This window comes from Gopherus evgoodei, unplaced genomic scaffold (genome assembly GCF_007399415.2).
Source record: "Gopherus evgoodei ecotype Sinaloan lineage unplaced genomic scaffold, rGopEvg1_v1.p scaffold_34_arrow_ctg1, whole genome shotgun sequence".
NCBI lineage: Eukaryota > Metazoa > Chordata > Testudines > Testudinidae > Gopherus > Gopherus evgoodei.
The window spans coordinates 3202323-3223864 of record NW_022060016.1 but is presented as its reverse complement, the minus strand read 5'-3'; the positions used below and the strand labels follow the sequence as shown (position 1 = coordinate 3223864).

At 59.3% G+C, this 21542-nt stretch overlaps 1 protein-coding gene across 1 annotated transcript in view; it reads right to left on the bottom strand.

Moving 5' to 3' along the window:
- Positions 1 to 8961: 8961 nt before the first annotated feature.
- The window catches only part of PRKD2 (protein kinase D2), a 32527-nt gene continuing 19946 nt past the window's right edge, over positions 8962 to 21542 (bottom strand). The window contains exons 9-18 of the mRNA XM_030544558.1: positions 17801 to 17878; positions 16607 to 16877; positions 15914 to 15966; positions 14664 to 14736; positions 14132 to 14238; positions 13637 to 13798; positions 12894 to 12992; positions 12021 to 12288; positions 11267 to 11352; positions 8962 to 10300 (exon numbers count right to left, since the gene is read on the bottom strand). Coding sequence (XP_030400418.1) covers positions 10079 to 10300; positions 11267 to 11352; positions 12021 to 12288; positions 12894 to 12992; positions 13637 to 13798; positions 14132 to 14238; positions 14664 to 14736; positions 15914 to 15966; positions 16607 to 16877; positions 17801 to 17878 — 1419 coding nt within the window. The 3' untranslated portion in view covers positions 8962 to 10078. The remainder of the gene's footprint in view (positions 10301 to 11266; positions 11353 to 12020; positions 12289 to 12893; positions 12993 to 13636; positions 13799 to 14131; positions 14239 to 14663; positions 14737 to 15913; positions 15967 to 16606; positions 16878 to 17800; positions 17879 to 21542) is intronic.

The window sequence follows — 21542 nt, the reverse complement described above, 5'->3', positions numbered from 1 at the left end:
GTGGTTTGATGGTGGGTGGATGGAGGTTGAGTGGATGGACAGTGGATGGTAGGTGCATGGATGGTGGGTGCATGGACAGTGAATGGAGGGTGAATGGACAGTGGGTGGTGGGTGGATGGATGGTGGGTGGGAGGTGGATGGACAGTGGATCGATGGTGGGTGGTAGGTGGGAAGATGGATGGTAGGGGATGGACAGCGGGGAGGTGTGGATGGACGGTGGGTGGATGGACAGTGGATGGGAGGTGGGTGGGTGGATGGACAGTGGGTGGTGGGTGGGTGGATGGTGGGTGGGAGGTGGATGGATGCTGGGGGATGGACAGTGGGTGGATGGACGGTGGATGGAGAGTGGGTGGTGGGTGGGTGGATGGATGGACAGATGGTGGGTGGGAGGTGGATGGATGCTGGGGGATGAACAGTGGGTGAATGGAGGGACAGTGGGTGGGAGGAGGATGGATGGTGGGGGATGGACCGTGGGTGGATGGACGGTGGGTGGTAGGTGGATGGATGGATGGTGGGTGGGTGGACAGTGGATAGGAGGTGGATGGATGGACGGAGGGTGGATGGACAGTGGGTGGGAAGTGGATGGACAGTGGATCGATGATGGGTGGTAGGTGGGAGGATGGATGGTAGGGGGTGGACAGTGGGGCGGGGGGGTGGATGGACGGTGGGTGGATGGACAGTGGGTAGGAGGTGGATGGATGCTGGGGGATGGACAGTGGGTGGATGGATGGTGGATGGAGAGTGGGTGGTGGGTGGGTGGATGGACAGATGGTGGGTGGGAGGTGGATGGATGCTGGGGGATGAACAGTGGGTGGATGGAGGGACAGTGGGTGGGAGGAGGATGTATGGATGGTGGGGGATGGACCGTGGGTGGATGGATGGTGGGTGGTAGGTGGTTGTGCAGGGGGGTCATAATTCAAATGCCCAAAACATCTTTCCCCTTCCCAGGGACAGGCAGGGGCATTGCCTGGGGCTGGGTCTCCAATTCCTGGATATCAGAAAGGCGGGGGTGGTGGCGGCGCGGGTGGGGGGCAGGGCCATGCCATGGAGCACTGGGGGGAGAACTGGGCGGGGGGCAGGGCCAGGCCATGGAGCACTGGAGGGAGAACTGGGCGGGGGGCAGGGCCAGGCCATGGAGCACTGGAGGGAAAACTGGGCGGGGGGCAGGGCCAGGCCGTGGAGCACTGGGGGGAGAACTGGGTAGGGGGCAGGACCAGGCCATGGAGCACTGGGGGGAGAACTGGGCGGGAGGCAGGGCCAGGCCGTGGAGCACTGGGGGGAGAAGTGGGCCGGGGGCAGGGCCAGGCCCTGGAGCACTGGGAGGAGAACTGGGCCGGGGGCAGGGCCAGGCCCTGGAGCACTGGGAGGAGAACTGGGCCGGGGGCAGGGCCAGGCCATGGAGCACGGGGGGGGGGGCGGGGGAGAACTGGGCAGGGGGCAGGGCCAGGCCGTGGAGCACTGGGGGGAGAACTGGGCGGGGGGCAGGGCCAGGCCATGGAGCACGGGGGGGAGAACTGGATGGGGGGCAGGGCCAGGCTGTGGAGCACTGGGGGGAGAACTGGGCGGGGGGCAGGGCTAGGCCGTGGAGCACTGGGGGGAGAACTGGGCGGGGGGCAGGGCCAGGCCGTGGAGCACTGGGGGGAGAACTGGGCGGGGGGCAGGGCCAGGCCGTGGAGCACTGGGGGGAGAACTGGGCGGGGGGCAGGGCCAGGCCGTGGAGCACTGGGGGGAGAACTGGGCGGGGGGCAGGGCCAGGCCCTGGAGCACGGGGGGGAGAACTGGATGGGGGGCAGGGCCAGGCCGTGGAGCACTGGGGGGAGAACTGGGCGGGGGGCAGGGCCAGGCCGTGGAGCACTGGGGGGAGAACTGGGCGGGGGGCAGGGCCAGGCCATGGAGCACTGGGGGGAGAACTGGGCAGGGGGCAGGGCCAGGCCGTGGAGCACTGGGGGGAGAACTGGATGGGGGGCAGGGCCAGGCCGTGGAGCACTGGGGGGAGAACTGGATGGGGGGCAGGGCCAGGCCGTGGAGCACTGGGGGGAGAACTGGGCAGGGGGCAGGGCCAGGCCATGGAGCACTGGGGGGGGAAATGGATGGGGGGCAGGGCCAGGCCGTGGGGCACTGGGGGGAGAACTGGATGGGGGGCAGGGCCAGGCCATGGAGCACTGGGGGGAGAACTGGATGGGGGGCAGGGCCAGGCTGTGGAGCACTGGGGGGAGAACTGGGCGGGGGGCAGGGCCAGGCCATGGAGCACTGGGGGGAGAACTGGGCGGGGGGCAGGGCCAGGCCGTGGAGCACTGGGGGGAGAACTGGGCGGGGGGCAGGGCCAGGCCGTGGAGCACTGGGGGGAGAACTGGATGGGGGGCAGGGCCAGGCCGTGGAGCACTGGGGGGAGAACTGGATGGGGGGCAGGGCCAGGCTGTGGAGCACTGGGGGGAGAACTGGATGGGGGGCAGGGCCAGGCTATGGAGCACTGCGGGGAGAACTGGATGGGGGGCAGGGCCAGGCCATGGAGAGCCCAGACAAAGCTGCAAAAATGTGAAGGCAAATAAAGCGAAAGCCCTTGAGGCTGTGAGTGGCTCGGGGCCGGGAAGTACCTGGCCTGGATCCCTGCACCTGGGAATGGACGCTGGGCGGTGCCCCCGAGTCAGGCTGGTGGAGGCATGGGGGGGGCAGGCTGGTACTGCGGGAGTTGGGCCGGGTTCGGCCTGACACCCCAGGAAAAGTGTCCGAGCGGGGACCTAGGACAGCACTTCCTGTAGCACAGCGCCCCCCGCCGAGCCCCCCCCACGGCACTGTGCCCCCCGCTGAGCCCCCCCACAGCACTGTGCCCCCCGCTGAGCCCCCCTCTGAGCCCCCCCACAGCACAGCGCCCCCCGCTGAGCCCCCCTCTGAGCCCCCCCCACAGCACAGCGCCCCCCGCTGAGCCCCCCCACAGCACTGCGCCCCCCGCTGAGCCCCCACCCCAGCCCACCCCCCACAGCATGGTGCCCCCCTCTGAGCCTCCCGCCCCACCCCACAGCACAGCGCCCCCCACTGAGCCCCCCACCGCACCCCACAGCACAGCACCCCTCACTGAGCCCCCCGCCCCACCCCACCCCCCACAGCACAGTGCCCCCCACTGAGCCCCTCACCCCACCTCCCACAGCTCAGCCCCCTGCTGAGCCCCCCACCCCGCCCCACCCCCCACAGCGCAGCGCCCCCACTGAGCCCCCTACCCCACCCCCCACAGCACAGCACCCCCCACTGAGCCCCTCACCCCATCCCCCATAGCACAGCGCCCCCCACTGAGCCCCCCGCCCCACCCCCAGCAGCACAGCGCCCACCGCTGAGCCCCCCACCCCACAGCACAGCGCCCCCCTCTGATCCCCCTGCCCCACCCCCCACAGCACAGTGCCCCCCACTGAGCCCCTCACCCCACCCCCCACAGCACAGCCCCCCCGCTGAGCCCCCAGCCCCGCCCCACCCCCCACAGCACAGTGCCCCCCGCTGAGCCCCCCGCCCCACCCCACCCCCCACAGCACAGTGCCCCCCACTGAGCCCCCCGCCCCACCCCACAGCTCAGCGCCCCCTGCTGAGCCCCCACCCCACCCCACAGCACACCCTGTGAGCCCCCTGCCCCACCCCCCACAGCACAGTGCCCCTCAAGGAGCCCCCCACCCCATCCCCCACAGCACAGCGCCCCCCACCGAGCCCCCTGCCCCACCCCCAGCAGCACAGCGCCCCCCACCAAACCCCCCACCGAGCCACCCACAGCAGAGCCCCCCCGCTGAGCCTCCCGCGCCAACCCCAGCAGCACAGCGCCCTCTGCCGAGCCCCCCACCTCACCCCCCACAGCACAGCGTCCCCCACTGAGCCCCCCACCCCACCCCCAGCAGCACAGCGCCCCCCACTGAGCCCCCCACCCCACCCCCAGCAGCACAGCGTCCCCCGCCGAGCCCCCCACCCCACCCTCAGCAGCAGCAGCACGGCACCCCCTGTGCCAACTCCACCCCCCACAGCACAGTGTCCCTCGACGACCCCCCGCCCCACCCCCCACCCCCAGCAGCACAGCGCCCCTGCTGAGCCCCCGCCCCTCCCCACCTCCCCAGCAGCACAGTGCGTCCCGCTGAGCCCCCACCCCATGCCCAGCAGCATGGCATCCCCTGCTGAGCCCCCCCACCCCCAGTATCACGGAGCCCCTCGCCAAGCCCCCAGCCCCACACCCCACCCCCAGCAGCACAGCGCCCCTCGCCAAGCCCCCCACCCCACCCCTGTAGCATTACACCCAGGTATGGGGGCAGCACTGCCTCCGAGAGGATAAGGTCCCCCCAGCACTCAGCCCAGACTGCAGCAAGTGGAGGGAGAGGGGCGCTGGGCAGGGGAGGAGCTATAGGTAAATACGAGGGGCTGTTGGTGAGCTGAGCGTGGGGAGGGGAGGATTTGTGGTGCTTGGGTGGGGTGGGGAGACAGCACCCCAAATGGCTGCATAGCGTTGCCACCCGCACCATATTCCACCCCAGAAGTGGCTGCAATTCAGCGACGGCTGCAGCCCCTCCATGGATCGCCTGTGACGGGCACTGGGCTCCTGCCGGCTGAGAGGCGCTGGATCAATACAAGACCAGGCTTACTACCCCTATACTGTTCATGTACTAAACTAGCCGTCCTTAGGAGCCCCAGACAGACAGGCCAGATAGTGCGTGGAGGGACGGCCAGAGGAGACGCTCTGAAAGCGAGCAGCTAGAAACCCCCCAACTGATGCTTCAGCAGCATGGATTCACCAAGGGCAAGTCATGCCTGACCAACCTAATTGCCTTCTATGAGGAGATAACTGGCTCTGTGGATGAGGGGAAAGCAGTGGACGTGTTATTCCTCGACTTTAGCAAAGCTTTTGACACGGTCTCCCACAGTATTCTTGCCAGCAAGTTAAAGAAGTATGGGCTGGATGAATGGACTATAAGGTGGATAGAAAGCTGGCTAGATCATCGGGCTCAACGGGTAGTGATCAATGGCTCCATGTCTAGCTGGCAGCTGGTATCAAGCGGAGGACCCCAAGGGTCGGTCCTGGGGTTGTATTTTGTTCAATATCTTCATGAATTATCTGGAGGACGGCATGGACTGCACCCTCAGCAAGTTTGCAGACACTAAACTGGGAGGAGTGGTAGATACGCTGGAGGGTAGGGATAGGATACAGAGAGACCTAGACAAATTAGAGAATTGGGCCAAAAGAAACCTGATGAGGTTCAACAAGGACAAGTGCAGAGTCCTGCCCTTAGGACGGAAGAATCCCCATGCATTGCTACAGACTAGGGACCTAGTGGCTAAGCAGCAGATCTGCAGAAAAGGACCTTTGGGATTACAGTGCATGAGAAGCTAGATATGAGTCAACAGTGTGTCCTCGTTGCTAAGAAGGCTAACGGCATTTTGGGCTGCATAAGTAGGGGCATTGCCAGCAGATCGAGAGACGTGATTATTCCCCTCTATTCAACATTGGTGAGGCCTAATCTGGAGAACTGTGTCCAGTTTTGGGCCCCACACGACAAGAAAGATGTGGAAAAATTGGAGAGAGTCCAGCGAAGGGCAACAAAAATGATCAGGGGGTTGGAGCACATGACTTACGAGGAGAGGTTGAGGGAACTGGGCTTATTTAGTCTGCAGCAGAGAAGAGTGAGGGGGAGGGTTGATAGCTGCTTTCAACTATCTGTTCTCAGTGGTGGCAGAAGACAGAACAAGGAGCAATGGTCTCAAGTTGCAGTGTGGGAGGCCTAGGTTGGATATTAGGAAACACTATTGCACTAGGAGGGTGGTGAAGCACTGGAATGGGTTCCCTAGGGAGGTGGTGGAATCTCCTTCCTTAGAGGTTTTTAAGGCCCAGCTTGGCAAAGCCCTGGCTGGAATGATTTAGTTGGGATTGGTCCTGCTTTGAGCAGGGGATTGGACTAGATACCTCCTGAGGTCCCTTCCAACTATGATATTTTCTGATTCTATGATTCACAAGTCAGCCGGAAGTGAGTCACGCCAGGCGTGCAGACAGGAACCAACCAAATCTGTGTCCCCCCAGTGATCATCTGCCACCCACTGGTCACGACTGCAGGCCTGGGAATGCTGTGGTCCCCTACCCTGATCTCTGGCGGGGTCCCTGGGGCTAGGCAGGCCTGGTGTTGGGGCGCACTGGCTCCCAGGTGTCCTAAGGTCCCCACCCAGAGAGTTTCTCTCGGTGGTTTCCTGTTTACGTCCGGCAGCCGCTGGGGATTCACAGCAGCAGAAAACCGAGAAATGGCTCCAGGTGCAGGGGACGGCCCCCGACTCCCAGCCCTGTCTCCCTGCACCGTGCAGACGGGCCCGGGCATTCCACTGTGGCTCCTGGCATGACGCAGAGTCATTTGGTCCCCTGGAGTTCCTCAGAAACCGACTGACAGCTCAGAGCCGAGAGTGACGGTTATTTTGCTTCAGGTCACACAATGGGTCGGCGGAGGAGCTGGGGGATTGAAGCCTTCCTACCTCCCCTTCGCTTAACCACATGAACCTATTTCCCTCCCCGTGCTCAGAGTAAAACCCAGGAGGCCTGGCTTCCCCTTGTTCTAACCCACTCGATTCCCCACTCCCCTCCCAGATGTGGGGGGTGGGGGCAAGTGGGAGTCAAGACGCCTTCTGTCATTGTGGAAGGTCACATATTTCACCCTGTCTCCCTAAACCCGAAGCCTAGTGGTTGGGGGATGGGATGGCCCTTTAAGGGAGATAGGCTTAGCGCTACCTTCAACTAGTTGCCTCCTGGTCTTTAGATACAAGGTCAACCAACACCTCAACTGGGAAAGCCAGAAGTTTGGGAGTGGGTCCAGCACATCTCTGTCCTCAGGGCGACCCCCGCCACCTTGCACATCCCGGCTCCAACCCATGGGGGCATTAGAGCTGCGCAAAGAAGGGTGGGGCAGAAGTTTCCAGCCAGGGCAAGTGACACATCAGTCTCCCGTGCCTTGGTCTCATGGATGCTCAGATGTCTTGGGTGCAATCCCCCCCCCCAAAAAAACCCACTGAGCCTGCAGCAGACGCCCAGCAAGAGATGTTCCAGGCCAAACCACCTAACGCCTGGAAAGGCCAAGGGGCTGCAAACGGGGGGCTTGTAAGGGGAAGAGGTTGGCACCCTTCACGCCAGGCCAGGCTTCCAGCTCCACCTGTAAGGAAGACCCTCCATGGGCACAGCGGGGTCTAACCACGGCTCCTGACTAGCCAGGCCCTGCTACCTAGCCACCCGGCTACTCGGGGAAAACCTGGAACACAGTGAGCGCCTCTAGAGGCTCCCCAACTATTTAAAGGGTTCCCGCTATTTCAGGACACTGCACGGTACCTTGAGTGATGGGAGCTTGCGTTCGGGTTGGGGAAACCAGAGCTCTGGAGCCAGCAAAGTTAGGCTCTGTTTAGAGACAGCAGAGGTGCCTGGGGACAAAGCCACAGATTGATTGTTTTGGAGACAGGCACAACTCTCGGCTGACAGCCTGGGGATTGAACCAGGGCCCTCCTGAGCTAAAAAGCAGGATGCAGTACAGCTTAAGCTAAAGAGCCAACCTGCCTCTGGGAGGCCTGTAACCGACTCAGATCCTCTGCAGATCCTAGCGGGGCTCACGCAGCCTTTGCTTTGCCTTCCTGTCACTGCGCTGCCTTGTTTAGCTTCGGGCCAGGGTCAATGCAGGACCCTTTGGCGAAGCAGCTCTGCGTGGCGCTTTCACGCTGCTTTGTCTCTGACCAGTGTGGCCAAGCAGACAGAGCACTGGGCAGCACTGGGGTCTGTTCCCAGCCTGCCACAGGCAAGACCCGTCCCCTCACTTTGCCTCAGATTCCACAGCCGTAAAATGGGAATAAGACCACCCTCCTTTGAAAAGCGCTAGGGATTGCTATTATTTGAGAGCCCGGGGAGCCTGTCCTCCATGGTCACAAATTCTACCTCTTCTCTGGCTGGAACAGGGAGAGATCCGAACAGGGAAGAAATCGACACCATGCTTACCGGCCCTGGCTTCACAGGCACAACCCTGGGCTCCAAGCACTTCCAAACAGACCTCCATTCACCTCAGCTACCAGGGCTGCCAAGCACTGATGACTCCTGCAGGGGCAAGTTTAATGCCTCGGAGCCCTAGTTGCCCTGAAGGCGGGACTGGATACCCACTGAGTCTGGCTCAACACACAGATTTTCTCCTGGCCCAAGTGCCTGGGTCAGGGGTGTGAACAGGAGACCCTTGGCGGACACAAGGCTGCACCCACTCCTGCACACGGACGCCTTAATAGTGCTTTAAATCTGGTATTGTATCTATCAGCTGAACTGGTGCCGGTCAATTCACAGGTGCAAGCCAACTTAAAAGTGATATAACGAGCATCCACGCTAGAGAGCCGCTCAGGTCTGGTTTTAGGCCACAAGCAAACTCTACCCAAGTCTGCCCGGAGCGGGGCATGGAGCTGCCACCACGCTAGCCCCCCAGGCGGGAGCAGAGCTGACCCAACCCGCGAGAATCCGGTTGTTTCCCCCCTGACCCGCGCAGTCGGGCTCCAATGCCCACCCCAAACAGGCACTGCTTTTAAAAGAAACCCACACGAGATAAACCACCACCCCTAACTCGGATCAAGGCCTTTCCCTCTGGAGCGCTCAGAGCACTTTATCAAGCAGGGTCCGTGTCTTTTATTCCCATTGTACAGCTGGGGAAACAGGCACAGAGCAGGGAAGGGGCTTGCCCGCAGCCAGCGGTAGAGGCAGGATTAGAACCCATGGCTCCTGAGCATAACTTTGGAGTGTGGCTAAATCTGAAACTTTCGGAGGCGACCCCCAGCCCTGCACCTTGTGCCCTACAGAGGGGCAGGGTCACCCCAAGCACTACCTGGGGCTTGTAGCTGGAGTGCAGGGTGATCACACCCACCCCATCCGTTCCAGCTTGGGGGGTGCATGACTCAGCATCCCTCTGCACAGGGGGTCATGTATATTTCAGTTCAAAGGCAGGCTGGTCGGGTTCTGTTCACTATTTATTTATACACACACGTCCCTGTATGAGCATCCACCGGAGGATGGCGTAGATCAGTCTCAGCTCCATGGGCCTCGTCAGTTACTCGCCCGTCCCCTGGCCCCACCGTGAACACGTGTGTGCATGGGCCAGGATGCACATGGCCACGCAGGCCACATGTGGAGCAGGGCGTCAAGATCCAGAAGGCTCGGCCTAGGGCGGCTTCGGTCTGGCCGAGATGGCTTGGAGCCAGCAGGGGTTTGGGGTAGGGGTGGATGGATGCTTCTCCCCTCTACCCCGCTGAAGACAAGAGGGGGAAGGCTCAGCTCCTTCTGTGCTCCCCAAAATGGAGACCCCCCTTTTTGCCCCCAGAGTGATGCACCAGGGAAAGTGGGTGCAGGGAGGGGTCCCTATGTCCTCAAAAGTCTTCACCCATAGTCCAGGCCCCTAACACCAACCCCATGCCCTTGGGACACCCTCCTGTCCTAACCATGGGAGCCTAGTACATCCTGCACCCTCCCCCCACTCCTCAACTACCTCGCTGGGACCCCTCAGCCACCCCCAGGTCCCTGACATGTGCCTGGGACTCCACCCCCCTCATGCCCTCAGCCCCCAATCACAGCGCCAGGCCCCCACCCTCTTCCCCTCCTTGAGGCCCTGGGGCCTCTCACCCCATCCTCTTCTATTCCATTCTCGCACTGGCCGGGGCGCCACGGGAGCCGAGGGCCGTCCAGATGGGCACCAAGCAACCTCAGCAGCTGTGCCAGGCGACACGCCCTGCCTTGGCCCCTCGCCATGTCCTGGGGCCCCCAGCCCATCCCCCGGCCCCCACTTGCCTCTCTTCAGCCCTAGAGGCACCTGCTCGGGGGCTCCTGAGGGTGGCCCCCATGGGCAGGGGGGGGGCGTGCAGGTAGGCGGGCGGGGGTATTCTTCACAATGCACCAGTTGGGAAAAGGGAGCCGTCCTGTCTGCTCTGGTGCCAGCAGGGGGAGCCACGTCCCCGCCACACAAAGCAGGGGCAGGGGTGTCCTTCACCCCATCCCCGGGGGTCCGTCTTGTCCCTCCCCCTCAACTGGAGCGGGGGGGGGTCTTCTCTCTGCCACAGGGTGCGGGGGCCAGGCTCACAGAATGCTGACCCTCTCTGTCAGCCCCTGCAGCTCCCCCTCCCCCTCCTCCTCCTCCTCCTCGGGGGGCGGCCCCCGGGGGGCCCGCAGGTGGGCGGGGTAGGGCAGGGTGTGGTCGGCGGCGAACTGCTCCCAGCGGGCGTCGTCACTCTCGTGGGTGATGTAGCGCTCGGCCATCTTGGTCTCCAGCTCCCGTAGGTCCAGCCACGTCTGGTAATCCTGCAGGGGCAGCAAGGGGTTAACAGGGAGCAGGTGCATCACTGCTGACCCCTGCTGGACAAGACCAGAACCGCCCTGCACTGGGCCGGCTGGGGTGTGTCACTGCTGCCCCCTGCTGGACAATATCAGAACCGCCCTGCACTGGGCCGGCTGGGGTGTGTCACTGCTGACCCCTGCTGGACAAGACCAGAACCGCCCTGCACTGGGCTGGCTGGGGTGTGTCACTGCTGCCCCCTGCTGGACAATATCAGAACCGCCCTGCACTGGGCCGGCTGGGGTGTGTCACTGCTGCCCCCTGCTGGACAATATCAGAACTGCCCTGCACTGGGCCGGCTGGGGTGTGTCACTGCTGACCCCTGCTGGACAAGACCAGAACTGCCCTGCACTGGGCCAGCTGGGGTTTGTCACTGCTGCCCCCCAGTGGACAAGACCAGAACTGCCCTGCACTGGGCCAGCTGGGGTATGTCACTGCTGACCCCTGCTGGACAAGACCAGAACTGCCCTGCACTGGGCCAGCTGGGGTATGTCACTGCTGCCCCCTGCTGGATAAGACCAGAACTGCCCTGCACTGGGCCATTTGGTGTGTGTCACTGCTGCCCCCTGCTGGAGAGCACCAGAACCACCACCTCTAGCTGGCTCCATAATTCCTTTTGCTGCTGCAACCAAGGGCAGTGGCTGCAGGACCATACTGGGCACAGAGGCAACAGCAGCAGGCCTGTGTAAGAGGGCAGTGGCATCTAGTGGTTAGAGCAGAGGGCTGGGAGCTGGGATTCCTGGGTTCCATTCCCAGGTTTGGGGCAAGTCCCAGCCCCTCTCCATGCCTCACTTTCCCCACCTCTCAATAGCAATAGCAACGCTCCTGCTGAGCATTCCCTTAGGTGACAGCTCTGGACCTAGGCAGGGCTGGGGGACGCTGCTGGGTCTGGGGGGAGGCTGTCAGGCCCCGGCTGGGCCACCCCTACATACCTGGAGCCAGGGGTGACTCAGGGACTTGTCCACGCTGTAGCGCTTCCTCATCTTCACCTGGAGCAGGTTGTTGATCAGGTCGATGGCTGGAGGGGAAGAAAGCGCGGGGGAGTCATGGAGCAGCCTGTGGGGGCAGGAAGGGCCCAAGTCTGCTCGGGGGAAAGCCACGGGGTGCGCGGATAGGGGGTATGCTGCCCCAGCAACACAGGCCTTCCTGCTGGGGGTGCTGTGGGTGCAGCGATGGGGGTGTCAGTTGGGGGTGTTGCCCCCTCGCAGGCAGTCTGAGCGCCTCCCCCCTCCCCCCGCCATTTGAGCTTGAGATGCAAACCCCATAGCTGGGAGTCCGCAGGCAGCTGTTGTAGCGGCTGGGTCCTGTCACTAGGAGGCAACAAGACACGCCCCCACCCCAAAACCAGAACACACACTGAGGCAGGTCCCCCCAGCGAGATCCCCCCTCAACCCCCCAGGGCAGGTCCCTCCGGCCAAGATCCCCATCCCCCTCCTCCTCCCCCTCCGGGTGGCAGGTCCCTCTGGCCGAGATCCCCTTCCCCCCAGGGCAGGTCCCTCCGGCCAAGATCCTCATCCCCCTCCGGGTGGCAGGTCCCTCCGGCCGAGATCCCCCTTCCCCCCAGGGCAGGTCCCTCTGGCTGAGACTGCCCCCCACTCCCAGGGCAGGTCCCTCCGGCCGAGATCGCCCTCCACCCCCAGGGCAGGTCCCTTTGACCGAGACCCCCCGCAACCCCAAGGCAGGTACCTCCGGCCGAGATCTGGCGCCAGGGGTGGGGCGGGTACATGAAAGCAGCGTTCTGGATCTGGTCGTTGATGTCCTCGTCCTCGTTGAAGGGGAAGGTGCCGCTCAGGCTGACGTACATGATGACACCCACTGACCACATGTCCAGAGAGCGGTTGTAGCCCTGGTTCAGCAGCACCTCGGGGGCCAGGTAGGCCGGGGTGCCCACCACCGAGCGCCGGAACGACTTCTCGCCGATGATGCGGGCAAACCCGAAATCACACAGCTTCACCTGGGGGAGCCGGGGGAGGGGTCTCAGCAGGGGGCGCTCTCCCCCTGGCCCCGATGCCCCAGTGAGGTGCTAGGGGGCGCTGTGCTGCAGGGAGCGGGGTGGGGCTCTCCCCAATACCCCAGGAGTTGTGGGGGATGAGGGATCTCCACGGTGGGAGATGGGGGTGTCACAAACAGCAGAGGGGAAGACGGAGTGGGAAGGGGTCCCTGCAGAGGGCAGTGGGGGGAGTCTCACATGGGGGAAGGGGGTCCCTGTGGAGGGGACTGGGGGGGTTCATCTGGGGGAAGGGGTCCCTGCGCAGAGTGGTGGGATAGTCGTACCTGGGGAGAGGGATCCCTGTGGGGGGGGGGGTAGGGCAGTCCAACCTGGGGGAGGGGAAGGAGGGTCCCACGTGGGGGAAGGGGATCCCTGTGGAGGGGACTGGGGGGGGGTTCATCTGGGGGAAGGGGTCCCTGTGCACTGTGATGGGACAGTCGTCCCTGGGGAGAGGGGCCCCTGTAGAGGGGGGTAGGGCAATCCAACCTGGGGGAGGGGAAGGAGCCACATGGAGGGGGGAGGGGTCCCTGTAGAGGGGGGTTGGGCAGTCCAACCTGGGGGGGTCTCACCTGGGGGAAGGGCTCGGCAGAGGCCAGTAGCACGTTTTCCGGTTTCAGGTCGCAATGGACGATGTTCTTGAAGTGCAGGTGCCGCAGGGCCACCAGGATCTGCCAGGACGGGGCAGGTCAGATGTTGCACGCGGGGCCAGGGCTGCCCCAAGAGCTTACAGGGCCCTTCCCCCCATCCGCCCAGCAGGGGGGCCCCCCAGGGGCTGGAGGGGGCACAGGGGGAAGAGAGTAGCCTGGTGGGCAGAGGCCTGACCCCGCCAGCTGGAGGGAGGGGAGGGGGCACTGCCTGTTCCTCCTGTACCCGCCCTCGTCCCCCGCAGGGAGGAGCTGAGGGACCAGGCTGGGCTGGGGCACCCCAGAGGGCAGCAGGGACATGCCCTGAGCAGAGCTCAGCCCCTCCAGACAGACAGAAACAGACAGTGCAGGGCCGGTCCCCTCCAGACAGAGGGACACACAGAGCAGGCTGGTCCCCTCCAGACAGACGGACACACAGCGCAGAGCCAGTCCCCTCCAGACAGACAGACAGACAGACAGATACAGAGGGCAGGGCAGGTCTCCTCCAGACAGACGGACACACACACCTCAAGGCCAGTCCCCTCCAGATGGACAGACGGACACACAGACCAGGGCCAGTCCCCTCCAGATGGACAGACAGCCACATGCCCATCCTGGTGAACTCCCCCACCCAGTGGCCCCGGGGACAAGCTGTGGTGCTGGGGCAGCTCGGGGAAGGGGGGGTTCACCTGGGTGATGAGGAATTTGGTGAGCCTCTCGGGCAGCCGGCCCTTCTCCGAGGACAGGATCATCTCCAGCATGTCCCCGTGGAGCTTCTCCATCACCACAAACACCTTCTCGGGCGTCTCGAACATGCACTCCAGGTTCACTATGCCTGCGTGGCGGAGGCTCTGGGGGCCAGGGACAGGAGGGATAAAAGTGGAGGCTGGGGGCAGAGAATCCATCCATCTGCCAGCCCCACCCCTCCTTGGAGCTGGTGACCCCCATGAGCCACCCAGCTCCAGGCAAACCCCAGCCCCATGTGCTGCCTCCTCCAGAGCAGCCGGCTCAACCCGTGTCTCCCTGCCCTGCTGGGACCTGGGCTGGACCTGTGCAACAGTGAGCAGCAACCTCAGGGCCAGCTTTCAGAAATGCGTCTAAGCCAGTCAAGCTCCAGGACCACCGAGGAGGGCGCCGTGGGGGGGGTGTGCGCTCTCTCCAGGGCCGGGGAGTCCCCCTCTCACCTGCAGGATGGCCACCTCGTTACGCAGCTGGCTCTCCTGCTTCGTGGGGAAACGCAGCTTGTCGATCACCTTCACTGCCACGTCCCGGCCTGACTTTCGGTGCTTTCCTGTTGGGGGCCAGAACAGAGGTATTAGAGTCCTCGTCCCAGGGGATCCGGCACCCCCTGCAGGGGAGAGGCCCCGTGTCCCATTGCCCACCTCCTGACCCTGCCATTCCCCCACCCTGGGAGTAGACTGGACCCAGTGCCCCCTTGAGTTGAAAGGCCCCATGTCCCATTCCCAACACCCCAAACCAGCTAATCTCCCCTATTCAAAATAGGGTTGGACATGACAGTCTTCTTCCATTTCTCTTCCGAATTGGTCTGCAGCATCCCCGTGCAGCTATTAAACAGCCCCCACCCACGCTCCACCCCAGAGCCAGCTGCATCTCAGTGCACAGCTGGGTGAGCGATCCCTGTACAAACATCCACCATACCCCATCCCAGAGGTTCTCAGTGGCAAGCCCTGCATCCCGCCTTCCCCCTGAACCCACCTCCATAGACAATTCCAAACTGCCCTGAGCCCAGGACCTCGTCCGGGAAGATCTGGTAAACTGTGGCTATGTCCTGCAACGGCACAAGAAAAAGGGTCATGTCGGCCCATCCGGGGTGGGTGGGAGGGTGTCCATCACATGTAGGGGTGGGGCAGAGAGACAGGCGGGGTCCCAGACTGAGGTGTCGATAGATTTGGTTTCAGAACAAACTTATACATTAAACAGTAATAAGTCACCAGGACCAAGAGTTTTGAAGGGACTCAAATGTGAAATTGCAGATCAACTAACTATGGTAGGTAACCTATCGCTTAAATCAGCCTCTGAACCAGAAGAGTAACAGAGAGCTAATGTGATACCAAGTTTTTAAGAAGGCTGCAGAGGCAATTACAGGCTGGTTAAGACTAACTTCAGGACGAGGTAAATTGCTTGAAACTATAGTAAAGAACAGAATTATCAGACACACAGATGAACACAATATGTTGGGGAAAAGTCAACACGGCTTTTGCAAAGGGAAATCACGCCTCACCAATCTATTAGAATTTTTTGAAGGGGTCAACAAGCATGTGGAAAAGACTGATTGGGTGGATATAGTGTACTTGGCCTTTCACAAAGCCTTTGACGTGCTCCAGGAATTCTGAAAGAACTGTCACCAGTTCTGAGATTTTGCTTCAGCTAGCAACTAAAGTACCTTCAGGTGAACTTCATCTGACGACTCAAATATAGCTGTCCCATTTAACCTGTTTTTCCCCCTATTTTGGCTTTCACTTCTTCCCTTTCGTTGTTACCATTAATTGTGTTACGTATCTGGTCACAAATTAACCTTTTTAGAGGCCACTGAAGCAGAAGAGGCATAAACGCCTCTGCCTTCCCGAGGTCGCCTGTTACTAGTTCTCCTTCCCAGCTAAGGAGAGGGCCTCCACTTTCCTTCATCTTTCTCTTGCTCTTGAGGTAATCACACAACTTCCTCTTATTGTCTTTTATGTTGCTTGCTAAATGTAGCTCATTTTGTGCCTTAGCCTTTCTGGTTTTGTCCCTACATGCTCATGCTATTCCTTTGTCCTCCTCCTTAGCCGATGGTTCATGTTCCCACTCTTTATATATAGACAAAGAGCCATGGGGTGGGGGGAACCCCTACTCAACACATTCTCCTGGGTCTGGACATACACAGAGAAGGGCGTGGCCTAAAGAGAGGGGGCGTGGCCAAAGAGAGGGGGCGTGGCCGAAAGAAAGGGGGTGTGGCCTCTACTCACCATATTCTCCTGGATCTGGCTATTGGACACGGAGATCCTGAGCGATGCCTGCCCTGGGAAAGGAAAACAGGCCTTTGATTAGGAGCCGGCACCAGACAGGCCTGGCCTGAACCAATCAGGATTCCTCCCCCCGCCCCCCGTATACTGTGTCCAGGGCATGAAATCCTACATGGGGAATGGCGTGTCAAGTCCCCGACCCTTTCCCAGTCCCTAAGCCTGATTCCCGGGGAGCTGCAGCATCTGAGGACTGAGCTCAGGACCAGCTCGGTGATCCCCAAGCGAGAACGGTGTCACCCCCTGCACGGCAATCACCTCCCACACTTGGGACGCTGCCAGGCTAGGCCCAGAAGGGTCTGATAGGATGCTGGTGCTTCGGGCTGGGCTCCCAATAGGGACCAGCCTGCACTCGGATGGGAGACACCCAGAGCGCTGCAGGGAGCAGTGATGGTGATCCGAGAGGTGATGCTCATCCGAGAGATGATGCTCTTTAGGACCCCGATGTCCCAGTGTGGCACTAGACAGCACTGTGCTGCAGGGACCAGGGTGGGGGCTCGGTAGGGGGGGCTCTCCCCTCGCAGTCAGCACTGGCCCCAACAACCCAACACGGTGCTAGGGGGTGCTGCAGGAAGCGGGGAAGGGGGTGCTCTCCCCACTGCCCCAGAGCCCACCCCAGGCCTCGGGGCTCTCACTCACTGTGGGGGGCCTGTCCCTGAGGATTGGGAGCATCCTGCAGAATGACGGGCATGAGGGCCTGGCGGATGGCGCTCTCCCAGGCCACGGCCACTTCCAGCCCAACCCCGCTGTGCTGCTGGCTGGCAGTGGACGGGACCGGGGCGCAGTTCTCCCCGACATAGTAGGTGGCATTGGCCGTGACGATCTCGAAGCAGTGCGGGTTGCCGCCCGGCGGCACCAGGGCGAAGGTCTGGGCCGGCTCCACCGCCAGGATCTCAGACAGCGGGATTTCCTGCAACGGGAACCCACTCGCAAGCTCAGGGGCAGAATGCAGAGTAGCTCGGCCCAGCTTGGCTTCTGGGCCCTTTGATTTCCCTCTGAATTTTCAGGGTTCCACCCGCCCATTTATTTCCTTCATTTTCTCTTCCCCAAACACACACCATTTTTTTTTTGTTTTAAAGAAAGAAAGAGAGTTATTTCTTTTATTTCCCCACAGTGGAAAATAAAGGAAATATTTTTGTAAAATGGTTTTAAAAAAATGAGAGAAATTCAGACTTTTGAAAATATTTCCCGCCAAAACTTTTCGCGTGGAAAGTAGGAAAAGAGTGGAATCTCCTCCCCTTCTTCCCCCCACAACACACACTTTCACGTCCCACCCACTTTTTCCAAGGGGAAAGAAATGAAGGGGCAGAGGAACTCAAGAGACAGTGGGAATTTGACATCACTTCAACATACAAAAAAAAAGCAGGTGCCTTTTTGCTGAGAATTTCCATTAAAAAAAATAAATCTTCAACAATTAAACTTTTTTCCTTTTTTGGTGCCAAAAATGTCTTTTGATGGAAAAAGGACTTTTTTGTCCAAAGATTTTTGAGCAGCCTGACTCATCAGTGTGGGGTCGATGACATAAAGGTTGTGGTGACAACACACACACACGCACACGCACACGCACACAGCCGGGATTTACAGTGTGAAAATCAGTACAGGAGATGCAGAATCAGCCAGGCTGGGGAAACATCTCCCCAAGAGAAGGGTTGGGGACACTGAAACCTACAAACCCTGGGATACAGTCACCTGAGATACCTCACCTCCCTAGGAGGAACAGACAGTTGGGGATGACTCTGCCTTGGGTGGGGAAGGGCTCGGTGGGCGCTGAGGGGGCATCTCCATCTCTGCTGGTGGAACAGACTATCAGGGACAATTGCTCAGGGCGCTTACCTTGTAGTAGCGGCTGGAGGTGTTGTTCTGGAAGAGCGTGATACACTTGCAGTCCAGCCGCCAGTAATGACGCTTCCTCTGGGGAGGGGAAAGAAACAAACTTAGTTCCCATGGGGGTGTCTACCATTGCATGGGGCTGGCGGCTCAGCCCTAGGCAGATGGTCACAGCCCAGCTCGGGGAGGGGGAAGTGGGGTCCCTCTCAGTCCATATCTACCCCAGGCCGGCATCATGGTCCTGAACCGGCCAAGATTTGCTTAACTAAAGTACATTACACACAGCTAGTGGCTCAACAATCTAATATGGTTTAACATCCCATTCCATCTCCCTTCCGACCACGTGCACTATTTACACCATCACGCTGCCTGTGCCGTTCACAACAGCTCAGTTTGTCACATCTCTCTGAAACCTGCTGGTTTTCTAGTTACACGACCAGAACGCGGAAGGACTCGGCCATCTGGCTGGCCAGCAGTTGCAACGACAGACAGTGGTCGATTTGGAAACCTTGTGGAGTCTTGTCCTGCAGCCGCCATCTGCACAGTTTGCTCTTGCTGAGGAACAAACTATCAGTGTTGACCGTTTCTGCTGACGTCTCCACTGTTGGTCTTGATCACGTATGACTTGAGCGCTGAATTCTTTTTCTTTATGGCAGCTGGAGATGTCCATCCTTCTTCTCTACCCAACCGGACACGAACACAGTCACCAGGTTCTCTGAGTGACGTCTGTTATAAAAGTTTCAGAGTGGTAGCCGTGTTAGTCTGTATCAGCAAAAACAACGAGGAGTCCTTGTGGCACCTTAGAGATTAAACAAATTTATTTGGGCATACGCTTTCCCGGGCTAGAACCCACTCCGTCAGATGCATGGAGTGGAAAATACAGGAGCAGGTATAAACACATTAAAGGATAGGAGTTGCCTTATGAAGTGTGAGGTCAGTTTAAGGAGACAATTCACTTAACAGCAGGATATCAAGGGAGAAAAATAACTTTTGAAGTGGTAATGTAGTGAAAGTAGAATAGGGGCATGAGGGGACGAGAGCGGAGGAAGCGTTGTTCTAAGTCAACCATAAAAATATTGGCAATATAGTTCCTGAGGAAACTACAATCCTTTGGCGATCTTCCAAAACACACCATCCTACTCACTATGGACGCAGAAGCTCTCTACACGAACCTTCCACGCAAAGATGGACTACAAGCCATCAGGAATAGCATCCCCGACACCATCACGGCACACCTAGTGGCTAAACTTTGTGCCTTTGTCCTCACCTACAACTATTTCAGATTTGGGGACAATTTATACCTTCACGTCAGCGGCACTGCTATGTGTACCCGCATGGCCCCACAGTATGCCAACATTTTTATGGCTGACTTAGAACAACGCTTCCTCAGCTCTCGTCCCCTCACGCCCCTACTCTGCTTGCACTACATTGATGACATCTTCATCATCTGGACCCACGGGAAGAAGGCCCTTGAAGAATTCCACCAAGATTTCAACAATTTCCACCTCACTATCAACCTCGGCCTGGACCAGTCCACACAAGAGGTCCACTTCCTGGATGCTACTGTGCTAATAAGAGATGGTCACATAACCACTACCCTATACCGGAAACCTACTGACCACTATACTTACCTACATGCCTCCAGCTTCCATCCAGACCACATCACACGATCTATTGTCTACAGCCAAGCCCTAAGATACAACTGCATTTGCTCTGATCCCTCAGATAGAGGCAAACACCTACAGGATCTCTATCAAGTGTTCTTAAAACTACAATACCCACCTGGTGAAGTGAAGAAACAGATTGAGAGAGTCAGAAGGGTACCAAGAAGTCACCTACTACAAGACAGGCCCAAAAAAGAAAGTGACAGGACACCACTAGCCGTCACCTACAGCCCATAGGTGCCAACTTTCCCTGGCGCTGGTGAGTGCTCTCGCACCCCACCCCACCCACGGCCCTGCCCCGACTCCATCATTTCCCCACGCCTGCCTTGCTCCCATCCCAACCCCTTTCCCAAAGTCCCTGCCCCAACTCCACCCCCTCCCTGCCCCTATTGGACCCCTTCCCCAAATCCCTGCCCCAGCCCCATCTCTTCCCCGGGCACGCTGGGTTCCCCCTCCTCCCCCCTCCCTCCCAGCCACGCGAAACAGCTGTTTCGCAGTGCAAGTGCTGGGAGCTAGGGGGAAAAAGTGGGCACATGGCGTGCTCAGGGAAGGAGGTGGAGGCAGACTGGAGGCGTAAGTGAGCTGGGCGGGGAGCTGCCAGTGGGTGCTGAGCACCCCCTAGTTTTTCCCTGTGGGTGCTCCAGCCCCGGCACACCCACAGAGTCAGCGCTTATGCTACAGCCCCCAACTAAAACCTCTCCAGCGCATCATCGAGGATCTACAATCTATCCAGAGGGATGATCCCTCGTTCTCACAGACCCTGGGAGACAGGTCAGTCCTCGTTTACAGACAGCCCCCCAACCTGAAGCAAATACTCACCAGCAACTACACACCGCACAACAGAAACACCAACGCAGGAACCAAACCCTGCAACAAACCCCGGTGCCAGCTCTGTCCACATATCTATTCAAGGGACAACATCATGGGACCTAACCAAAACAGCCACACCGTCAGGGGCTCGTCCACCTGCACATCTACCAATGTGATCTATGCCATCACGTGCTAGCAATGGCCCTCTGCCATGTACATTGGCCAAACAGGACAGTCTGTACACAAAAAAAGAGTAAATGGACATAAATCTGACAACAGGAATCATAACATTCAAACACCAGTAGGAGAACACTTCAATCTCTCTGTTCACTCAATAACAGACCTCAAAGTGGCCATTCTTCAACAAAAAGACTTCAAAAACAGACTCCAACGTGACGCTGCAGAACTGGAATTAATCTGCAAACTAGATACCATCAGATTAGGCCTGAATAAAGACTGGGAGTGGTTGGGTCATTACATTTCCCCAATATTAATTTCCCCCTACTGTTACTCACACCTTCTTGTCAACTGTCTGAAATGGGCCACTCTCATTACCACTTCAAAAGTTATTTCTCCTCCCTTGGTATCCTGCTGTTAAGTGAATTGTCTCGTTAAACTGACCTCACACTAAATTTGTTAGTCTCTAAGGGGCCACAAGGACTCCTCGTTGTTTTTGTTATAAAAGCATTCGTTAGCTCTTTTAGCCTTTTTACGCGATTTGGCTATTCTCTTCGCGATGGGGCAATCTGGAGATAGGCTATTTTCCAAAGTCGAAAGAGTAGTTCTGAGTTGTCTTCCCATCAGGACTGGATCCAGTTGCTACTGTTGGTGTTGATCTGTAACTCAGAAGAGCAAGGAATGGATCGTCCGGCAGTAGGATTTCCTTGGCTGTCTGCCCAGCTCTCTCAGCCTCTCCATTGCTTGTGGGTTATGTGGGTTGCTGGGAATATGATCAAAATCATATTTCGTGCAGAATAACTTAAATTCTGTCATGGCACTTTGTGGTTCGTTGTCCATCACTGGTTGTTTTGAATGCCAAAGGGAGCGAACAGGCATGTCAGTTTCTCTATAACACTGCAACATGTTACGTCTTTCAAGGATGTTATCTCTATATATCTGGAAAAACAGCCCACAACAACAAAAAAACGCTATCCTCTGAATTTACATAAATCTGCAGCTAATCTCTTCCATGGTCTGTCTGGTAGAGGTGTTCATATACTGTATGGTTCAGCATTGTCTCTTGCATTGATTTGTCCTGGATCTCCTTTCAAAAG